Source organism: Trachurus trachurus (genome assembly GCF_905171665.1).
Source record: "Trachurus trachurus genome assembly, chromosome: 17".
NCBI lineage: Eukaryota > Metazoa > Chordata > Actinopteri > Carangiformes > Carangidae > Trachurus > Trachurus trachurus.
Genome location: NC_139900.1, coordinates 8,751,085 through 8,762,500, shown reverse-complemented (window position 1 = coordinate 8,762,500; position 11,416 = coordinate 8,751,085). Strand labels below are relative to the sequence as shown.

At 41.5% G+C, this 11,416-nt stretch overlaps 1 protein-coding gene across 1 annotated transcript in view; it reads right to left on the bottom strand.

Moving 5' to 3' along the window:
• Positions 1 to 11,416, bottom strand: part of LOC311000277 (contactin-associated protein-like 4) — a gene marked incomplete at both ends in the record, with an annotated part of 142,108 nt that overhangs the window by 86,186 nt on the left and 44,506 nt on the right. Inside the window, 2 exons of the mRNA XM_083990946.1 lie at positions 349 to 496; positions 5,588 to 5,781. Coding sequence (XP_083847072.1) covers positions 349 to 496; positions 5,588 to 5,781 — 342 coding nt within the window. The remainder of the gene's footprint in view (positions 1 to 348; positions 497 to 5,587; positions 5,782 to 11,416) is intronic.

The window sequence follows — 11,416 nt, the reverse complement described above, 5'->3', positions numbered from 1 at the left end:
ACTCACAACAATGTGTTTTCTGATTTAAGGGGGGAAGAAAGGTGTGAAACTTAGTTGTAAGTGTTGATTACGGAGGTGGGAATTAAAACGTAGAGAAGATGATGACAGTTGGCAGGACGCCTTTTGTGTTTCCTGGTGTATGAGAATATGAAATACACACAATAACAAAAATGAAACCGCTGAGAAAAAGGTGTGACAGATGACATGTTGGTGTAACGATGCAAGAACAGGCTGTAAACAGACGGAGATGGAGCCAATTAAAACTCAGCGCAGTGGTAATGTAAACAGAGATGAACTAACTTTCCCTTCAATTGATAAAATCATTAAAAATCAACAACTATGACTCACTATAAGGACATCCGTACGTCTCCAGCCGCAGTCCGATCCGCCCGCTGGGGTTCCAGTCCAGAGGGAGGAGGCGGAGGAAGCGAGCGATCGCCGGCTGCTGCAGTTTGTACTGAACCACGCTGTCTGCATTGCTGTTACCTGGAAAAGACTGAAAACACACACACAAGGACGACACTTTGACTGACTGGTCACTACTTAGTTCCTCCTAGGGATGAACCCAATCCTTATTTTTGGGGTTCTTTTTTTTTCTTCTTTTTTTTTGCATTTGAACAGAAACCTCAAAACATCACAGAACGTTTAAAGGGCTACTTCAATATTTTGGCAAATTAGCCATTAGCCAATTAATCGTTACCTTTAATTGTCGGTGCAAGCTGTTTTTAGAACGGCGGAGCAGAGCCGTGAGCTGCTCAGAGCTACGCTATGGAGGCTGATGGGATTTCTTGGTTTCCCTCATCAAACTCATCAAATACACAATCCAACAACTCCACAACGCTCTGGTGGACAAGTTGTGAGCTGCACATTCACCACGCTATGAGATAATAACACAACGTTACCAGACAGAGTTGTTTTAGAGGGAAATACAGAGACTGCTTTTTGAAAAAACTGCCCCCAATGGGAGCGCGCATCAGCGGTTTTGCATGAATTTCTCTCTAAAACAACTCTGTCTGGTAACGTTCTGAGCAGCTCACGGCTCTGCTCCACCGTTCTAAAAACAGCTTGCACCGACAATTAAAGGTAACAAACCTACTGCTATGACTATAGGGATTATGGCAATGGGCCAATTTGCCAAAATGTTGAACTATCCCTTTAAGCTTCAGGTCATTCAGGATTCAGACTTCAGTATTTTTTTCTCATACAAGATGTGTTGCTTATGTTACCGCAAAAGCAATTCTAATTTCTGTCAGCCTGTTTTCTATTGTGTTGCATTGCATCAAGCTAGAGGACAAGCGAAGGGTTCGGTTTGATGTTCTGAGGTTCAACGGAAACTGAACCGCATCAAAAAGCCCAAAATTTGGCTGAATCCGAAACCGAATCCTGGATTCTGTACAATCCTTACTTCCTCCTCACTTTCATTTTCGTTCCAGTGTCTCAAAAATCTTTTGATACGGATGCTTAATTTCCTGTTCAACATTCATGTTTATATTTGCCCACCGTTAACAAAGAATACACATGTTTATCTTCTTAAACAGGTCTAATAATAGTTTATCATTAAGTGTTGGATCAGACTGACACAGCGTGGCGATAAAGCACCACACTGTTTTCATAACGTACAGTAATACCCCTGATGAGCAATAAACTGTTTACATGATCTGGAGGATGAACCTCCCTCTCTCCTCTCTCTCTGACTCTGGGCCCAACGTCTGATGGATCGTTCCTCTCATCTCTCTCCATCTCTCCCATCTGGCCATCTATCCTAATTACATCCCTCCCTCCACGCTGACATGCAGGTCAACCGGCTCTCCCACTGCTCAATAAAAGCTTAGACACATAATTAACTTATTAATTCCTCTGGAGTCATGAGAGAGAGACAGAGAGTTGAGCTGGATCTGCTCGCATGATGAAAAGAGACACTTGTGATGACTGTGTGTGGACATTGCTTTCTATATTTGTGCAGCAGTGAAGCTTTTTCTGTAATAACTGAACGTTTTCGAGGTAAATTCATGCAAAACTGCTGATGCGCTTTCCCGTCGGGGGCAGTTTTTCAGCAAGCAGTCTCTGCATTTCCCTCTCAAACAACTCTGCCTGGTAACATTGTGTTATTATCTCATAGCGTGGTGAATGTGCAAGTCACAACTTGTCCACCAGAGCGTTGTGGAGTTGTTGGATTGTGTATTTGATGAGTTTGATGAGGGAAACCAAGAAATCCAATGAGCCTCCGTAGCGTAGCTCTGAGCAGCTTGCCGCTCTGCTCCGCCGTTCTAAAAATAGCTTGCACCGACAATTAAAGGTAACAAACCTACTGCTATGACTATAGGGATTGTGGCAATGGGCCAATTTGCCAAAATGTTGAACTATCCCTTTAAGTGTAAATAAAACCCTTTTTTGTTCATTCACTTTACCTGCCTGAGTCTGCTTTTGCACCCGCCCCCCAACCTGACAGAGATCCTGCTATAGCCGTGAGGAAAGACACCTCATAATAAAGCTGACACTGAACCGTAACAATAAATATCCTTTGACTATTTTTTAATAAACAAAATAACTTTAATTACCACACATAAACAGAAAAAAGAACCAGAAACAGGTACCGTTGCTACTGGTTCCCAGGGCGCGGATATCGGTAACGTATCGGTTTAAATGTGAAAAGTACCACATCCCTAATCTCGTCCTCCACTCAATGGAAGCTGTATTACTTCTTTTTTGTCTTATTTCTAGTCATTTCATTTATGTTTTATAATGAGTTTTGGGGGTGGATTGTTATTTTAAGTTAGAGTGACACTGAGAGAAGAGAGAGGAAGGGGTTGGTCTGGTCACTGCACTCATTTCATGTCCAGTCATTTCTTTACACAAAACATTGAAAGAGAATGAGTTCAGAGTGAAGCTGCAGTGATACAGTGACATTATCCCCTAACAGAAGAGAAACAGAGGAAAGAAATAAAGAAATAAAATCTTAATTCCCCCTCACTGGTTTACAGTCAGCTGACAGCAGAGGACCAGTGTGTTGTGGTTGATCCACCAGCGCTCTCCTCTCCTCTCCTCTCCTCTCCTCTCCTCTCCTCTCCTCTCCTCTCCTCTCCTCTCCTCTCCTCTCGCTCTGAGCTGACTAACACACACACAGGAGTTCATAAGCACTTTGACATGTGAGTGGGATTGTGCAGAGTTGATGTAAAGTGTCACATCAACATGTTTTTAAGCCGTGAGAAGCCGCTCTCTGCTCCGACAGAGAAGACCCTCAGAGCTGAGATTAACTGGCTTCTCTTCACACCAGGAAATTGCCTCGTATCAAAAAAAAAAGCTCCTCTCTGAACTCACGAGGTCTCACTCTGGATGTGTCCACGCTCACTCTGGGTTAAAATAACATGTTTATTTATTCATTTATTTTTACATGTTTTGATTGTGGACAGGTAAGAAACGTCTCTATAAACATATTCTGACTGGATTCATCACTGTTTACTTCAATATTCGTGTGTCCAGACTGAACTGTGGACCTCAGTGGTACATGTACAGCAGAGCTCCCGACAGCACAGCGAGCAACCTCTATTAAAGCAGAAGTAAGCGATCCGGTCGTTTTGGCATACGCATCCCTTGGCTGCACACACAGCCCTTCATGCCGTTCTCTCTCCTCATTGGATAAAACTTGTAGGATACGAGAAAAGTTTTCTCCTCTGCTCAGAGCAGAGCAGAGGGACTGAGAGACCCGTGTTTCGGTCCAAACACTCTATGTAAGTGATTGCTGTCGGAAGATATAACTATTTAAGACTTATATTAACACACAAATATCGCTTACTTCTGCTTTAAACCTCTTTTGAAGAAGACATTCCTCATTTTCCGCATCTCATGTTAGTTAGCTGAATGGATAAGGTTGTTTCCAGGGTTTTTCCAGGATTAAAATTAGGTGGTGGTGGTAAGGCCTGGACAATAACAATAGCGATGTATGTATCTTTAAAATAAATGCATTAAAAGTCAGAAAAAATACTAAAAAACAAAAAACAAAACCCTGGTTTCATGTCAGTGATGAAACCCAACAATAAAGTGACAAAAGATCACAACTTTTAACGACTGACAAACCAAATAATAATAATATGACATACGTATGTGTGATTGCTATACATCACTGTTGTTGTTTTTATGTATTGTTGTTGTGTATGTTGTTTGTTTTTAACTTTTTAGGAGCTACGGACCTCTCATTAAGAAGTGTCTTTAATAAAGTATGAATTGAATTGGATATAAATATATTAGTTGATGCTAAGCAACAATCCCACCATCTTGTAATGTCACCTGTGGTTGGACAACATGCTCTCAGTGAAAATACCGGAGCTCTTTGTTCTGTTTTCATTGTCTCTGTCTGTCTGCTTCATATTGAAAGATCAAATATAATATTGACTAAAGTTAACCATGAGGAAGGACAGAGTGATTAAAGACTGGACATTATCCTCCTCCTCTGCTGTCGGCTGCTCTGTGTCTATCAACAGCAGCAGAAGAGGTTTTGGCAACAGGTCCAACAGAGTCAGCAGAGCTCTTTCATTTGTTCATACATTATTAATGAAGAGTCAAAGGCTCCTGATGGCTGTGATTATCTCTGCAGGACGGGCTGATCCCTGCAGATCAGTAGTAAATATGACTGTAATAGTCCAGGAGAATGAACTGTAATGAACCTGAGTGATGCCTGGTCTTACACTTCTCTCCTTTTACTGTTTCACTTTTATCTAATAGTTCAAATAACTGCATTTCTACTGTCGTCTGACGAGGTTCTGACTTCATGTGTCCTGATGTTACAGATAATTTACACCTTCAGTGTCCTGTCAGTGTTAAGGTGAATAAAGAGACAGTAGTCTGTATTATAGCTCTGTAATAATGACAGAAACACATGTATTTCTACAGTATAGGTGTTTGTACATCCTGTATTTTGCAGACTTAACTTCATGCTGCTTTCCAGAGACAGTTGAGAACATGAGAACTGTGTTCACTGTAAATAAGTGGAACTCAAATAGAGCGTACAGTATACTCCCAAGAGAAAAGTCTCCTTCCTCTACATATGTTCATATGGAGTTATTTATGTTTGTTAAATGCATATGCGATACTGTAAACTTCTCTGAGTAAACACTTTGCAATAGCATCTGATTTCCTGCTTAATAAAACAAATACATAACGTAATACATAACTACTCTCTTTTTTTAGTTGAAAAAGGTCTTACTGCACACTAACCCTAACCCAATTACAGTTTTTGCCGATTGCTTACACACTTTTTGCAAATGCTTCTGAAGAAGACAGAAGGATTTGTCTTTTTCTACCCACGCCTTGAATATAAGAACCTTTTGCAGCTATTAGAATATTACTCTCTGTTTTGTTTTTCTTACTTTCAGTTGTTTTTGAACAAACTCAGTTCTGGACTGTGTTTAGAAAGACAGACAGAGTAGAGTGCAAAGAAATAAAATGAAATGTATTTCTAAAATGCAGCCTAATAATTTATCCAAAGGAAACGACAGCAGGCGACCTCAAGCAGCGGAAGTACGGCTGTTAAACAGACACTTTTTCCATCTGACTTTGGTTTTTAACGCAGCTCAGTTTTAACAGCACTCACCCCTAAACTGTCCTCCTGTCTGTACTGTCTCCAGTTGTGTCCCGTGTCGCTGAACATCAGCAGGTACGACGACAGCCAATCAGAGCTGCCGTAGCGGCCCTGGGTGGCGACGGCGGTGATCTTGGTCCGCTCGCCCAGGTCGACGTCCAACCACTGATACCGGTCTGAGCTGAGAGGAGACCAACCTCCAGCTCCTGCACAGAGACGGGAGGTTAAAGAAAGAAAGGGTTAAAATGACATCAAAGTTTTTAATGTCACAATAAGTGTGTGTGTTTGAATTGAATGCACAACTTTAAGTCTTTACTAATATCACATTTTGTTTGTTTGCTGTGTAATTTGTCCTTCAAATAGTTGTTATATAGAAAAGTGACTGTAAAGAATGCGAGACAGTCAGATCTACTGAACCGTCATTTCAGACACTGAGCATGAGGAGGAATTTCCATCATGAGTCCATTGAATAATAATTAAAAAAAAAAAAACATTCAAAAGATCATAAACCAACCTTCACCAAATCTGAACAGTTTTGCCTCCAAAACTTTTCATACTTTGTTGTCAGACTTTCATTTTATTTTGCAAGCAGTGATGTTGAGCCGACAGTCTGGATGAGCAACTTTCTTCCCTTCTCAGCTCAAATAATGTGACCTCGTTATGTAACCTTCAAACCACATCACACAGAAATGACCTGCACAACGAGATGCAGTGTTACATCTTTCTCTCTACACATTCAAAATGTATGAATGGGATTAAGATTAAATTAAATAACAATAAAAAAGGGGCGGTTAAATGAAACAATCAATTTTAAGTGATGTTTAATGACCTTTGTCACTGTCAATAAAACATACAGGTGGCTTGGATTGTAAAAGTCATCCTGCAGCTCTGATGGTCTGAGCTAAATGTCAGGATGTCCATGTTTTCTGAATGAAAGTGTATCAGTATCAGATAGTTACTCATAGTACGTCATTAGTTTGCATATGTTCAGTTAAGAGCGAAAGCTGGATGAAATTTAACCTGACAATGAAAGGTTTAGTGAAGTTGTAACAAATACATCCCCAACAGCGGTTGAGGCATTTTACATAAAAACCACAAGTGTCTCAAGTTCACATGTTCATCAGTTTCTGCTCTTTTTTGTATGCGTACTGAAATGTTTTGTCAGTTTTAGTCTTTAACATCGTGCCACCTTATCATTATTATTATTTCCCAAACAAAACATGAATGAGAGACCCATGCATTGTTCAGCTGAACAGACGGCATCACCGTTTCCATCCTTCTCCAAATATAGCATTACTAAGAGGCTGTGGCCTGAGCTATTGATCAGTTTTACAGTTTGCCTGCAAGTCTGCGCCCCTCTGCTATATAAAATATCATCAATGAGAGGTTTGTGGTGCCAAGCATTGATTGGTTTTACAGTGGCCCTGCGGGTTCCTTCTCCATGTTACATATCAACACTAAAGAGCCGTGTTGTATCATATCGACCGGTTGTGTACATCGAGCCAATAAGATGAGGAAAATAAAAAGAGACGTGTAAATATGTTGGATAGTTTAAATAAAAATTCAGTTTCTCAATAGATCGACAACATGGCCTTTGTGTAGCTTTCTATAGTTTGGCCTTATAGCATGTTACTTAAGAAGAAGTAGAAATGTGTTTTGTTCCCAACAATAGTTTCAATCAAGCCTGTGGAGGAAGTTATTGATTAACCATCTGCTCTAAAAATGTATCAGATATATATATATACAGTATATATATATTTTCAGATTTTTTTGGACAGATCTTTCAGTCAACTTCTGTTCTTTCCAAAAATAATAAATATTGTATGGGGGGGTTAATATTTTTATTAGCAATTTAATTATCGTGCACTGGATTTTTGAAAAAAAAAAAGACAGAAAATTGCTGATTTTCAATATAAAAAATGATCGAAGGCGAAAGATTTTTGACGTGGTATCAATCAGACCCTAGGATGTGTCAAAGATTAATAACAAAACTGATTCTGATGCATTATTAGTTTTTTTGTAGGTTCACTTTTTCCAAAATTGCACCCCCTAGAGGCCATAGACTTCCATTGAAACCACATTTTTTTGATCGCACTCATTGCAGGGCTGTAAAAGTAAAAAAAAAATTTAAAAAATTAAAAAAATTGCAATCTCAGTGGATTCTCCTCTTCAGAAGAGAAGAGCCAGAGAGCCAGACTCTCACTCTCTCTCTTTCAGTTTGCATGTGTGTGGGAAAGTGCTTCGTCAGGCCAAAGCGACGCCTCAGAGCTCCAACACCAGATGGACTCTAGTGTAACACCTATATCCCACTGAGCTCACACAGCATAAACATACACAACCGCCCATATTGAGCAAAATACTGGACACTGATAGGCCCATTGTAAAACATTTTCAAAAAAAAGTGTGTAAATACCATTTGTCCTCGTGTTACCATCCTGCTGTTCACTTTAGGTTCTCCCAGCGGGAGGCTCACATTCTGAGGCAAAGCAGCAAACAGAGTTTATCATAAGCCTCCAGGTGCTCGCTTGCTCCACTTTGGTCTAAAGGCTGGAGTCACGACTTGAAGCCCGTCGGGTCCAGAAAGCCTTTTTTCCCGCTGTCAGACATTTTTCTCCGTCGCTTTGTGAGGTCGAGCGGTTTCGGCACACAACAACAACACAACAGCTGGTTCCACGTGTGGCCCTATACACAGTAACCAACAGGGGAATCGCCGGGGAGCGTGGCAGCAGCTCTTTCAGCGAATGCACTGAACATTGATCAACTGTTAAATTGAATGTTTCACCTTCAAGCTCGGCCGAGTCTTCGCCACGATGCTCGAGTTGTATGCAAAGACGCAGCGCAGCCACTGAAGCAGTCAGAGCACACGCATCAGCCGCTGACTCCCCCGACCTGAAGGAAGCTAAAGCAGTGTTTTACAGCTGTGGACCACTGCCTCACACACGCAACCGAGGTTCTGGTCTGATGGATGAAGCTGCTGCAAAGAAGGAGATGCAGCACTGAGGAAACCAAACTGGACTAGAGTTAGTCCACGATAATTAAAAACTGACCGACAGACTTGCCCCTGGTGAGGCCCGACGTCATCTGTGCTCGACTTAAAGTTGAGATTAAAAGAGAAGCCGTCGTCCTTGTTACACAAGAACAAAGCAGCCCCTGAGTGGTGAACTCAACAGCCTGTAATCCTACACAACTTGGACAGACGTGGTCATGATGGAATGAAAATATGGTGGCCTGATAAAACCAAAATGTTACAAAGGCCAAAGAGACAGAAAAAAACCCAGCAAATCTGAGTGAATGAGTGATAATATTTGGAAGGAACTCGTTATTATTCATCATGTCTCTCTCATTGCAGCCTCCTCTTCTGTAAAAATGTTAATGGCACCTGGCTGGAAAATTTGCACTGTTTATTTAGTGGATAGAGAGACAGATATATGCACATGCTCTTTTGCAACTTTTTGATGAAATTTGCTCCTTATTTGGACGGAAACGTCAAAAAGCTTCCCAGATCCATAGTATCCACAAAATAGAAAGACCATACAGCAGCAGTTCAATGGTCTAAGTCCATGTCATGTCTTTTTTTTGTAAGTTCTCTGACTAAAGGCCCTTTCACACCGGAATAATTCGCGCGTCAATATTTTTTTCCGAAACCCCAGTTTTCATCACGGGTCCTTTCACACCGACCGCGAATGTGTCGCGGCGAAATTGCGGCACAATTTTTTTTCGCAGCGAGGTTGATTTTCTGAGCTTTCACCCGGCGAATGTAAACAATGTAAATAACCTGTGTCTCGGAGGAGAGAGGAGGAGGAGGAGGAGGGGGGGTAAGTGGAAAGAGGAGAGGAGGAGGAGAAATAGCAATAGAGTGTGTTCATACTGTCAGGACAGTGATCAGATATTGATCAGTGATCAGACAGTGAGCTGCTGTGTTGAGTAAAGTTGGTAACAAGACGACAGTGGCATAGCGACGTGAGGGATAATTAACAGATTGAAGACATGACATGGAGGCGAAGAACCAGCCGTCGCAAAGCGAAACTTTGGAATATAATTGCCGCATCTGTCGCATATTCGTGTCGCCGCTGGTGTGAATGGTTTTGATTTCGTGTCGTTTATTCGTTACGTCCGCGGTGTGAAAGGGCCTTAAGACAAAAGTGCCAAAATCAGAAATAAATACATCAATGAAAATTCAGACGAAACTCTTAGTATTGACTGCCCCTAACTTGTAGTAGTATGTAGTATGATACGAAACGATACAATACAGTACGGTACGATATGATACGATGCGACGATACGATACGATACCGTACGGTACGACACAATACAATACAATATGTTACGATACAATGCAGTACGGTACAGTACGATATGATACGATACTGTACGGTACAATACCATACAATACAATACAATATGATATGGTACGGTTCGGTACGATACGGTACAATATGATACGATACAATATGAATTACTTTATTAATCCCCAAAGGCAAAGTCGTTGTCTGTCAGCTCATCTACCATTTGCAGAAGAATTAAAAAAGGTAGGTACAAAGGATCTTCTATATCTCTTCGTTGACCACCGCCTGATATAATTAAAAGTGCCTCAGGATGTTTAGTCTGTGTCCTAGCAACGACTTCATGGAGAACTTCAGCTGTTGCCATGGGTGGGATGTACACAAGTGTTGTCATGACATGAAAAAATGTTTCTACTTTCCGAGTCTTCACCAATATCTCCAGCTCATCACTCTTGTTGGACAGTAACATGTAACATTTCCCATGATGCCCCACAGCAGAAAGGACCAACAGTCCATCTCCACTTCCAAAGCCTTTAACCTTTGCACCAGGAGCAGCACGGCAACCACAGAAACACATCTTCATCTCATCTGGAACAGGACGGCATCCTCCAGGCCTGCTCCGTTTTCAATGAAAGAAGCTCCTCTCCTCACATAAGGATCCATCAGTAGTTGACAAAATATGACAAAAACACAACAAAAATAAACTAAAAACTAAAAACTGCCAGAAAAATTGCTACCAGTTGAAACGCATGTTCTGGGGTAATAATAATAGATGTGTGTCTGCTGTGGTGATTATGGTTAAATCTACTGTCGCTTTTCATTTGTGTGCACAAGTAAAACCACGTTTTCTTTATCTTGAGTGCGGGAAGTGTAAAATATACGGTTTCGCAAATTCCTCCTCTTTCCTTATCAGTCAAAAAAGGGACTGTGATGAATGTGCAGTGGCAGAAAAATCACTGCAGTGAAAACGAACCGGTGCGTCGCTCCGGTGGCTGGAGAAGGAAGGAAGCCCTGATCTTTAAAGAGCTAAAGGCCAAAGCTAATAAGCACTTGACTAACAGACGTGGCCCCGTGACAGCAGAACGGAAAAGAGCGAGACACTCTGACCTTTACTCAGGAAGATTAGACGGTGGGAGAAAAAAAAAGAGAAGGGGGGGGAAAGAGATGAGAGAGAAAAAAACCACTCGGAGGCTGAGAGGCGTTAACAACGATTTTCCGTGTCCATCCTGTCAGTGTAAGTGGAGCTGACGTCCGACGGTCCAAACACTTCCTGTCGCAGCCGTCACTTTAAATCAGAGAGATCTCCCTCGTTTCTCTCTGTCTGCCTCTGTGTCTATCAACAAACTAAATACGACCATCCACTGGGAAAACGTGGTTACTGTTAATGAAAGTGTGTCAGCCAATTACGAAGCCCCCCAAACCCAACCTCTCCTTCAGGCCAGCCACCAGCCGAGGCGATGGGACGGTGAAGACGGTAACCAGTGGCAACACGCAGCTAATTATCTGGTGTTTCTCTGCTTTTTGAAAGAGCCAGCCTTTTTTTTTTTTTTTTATTGTG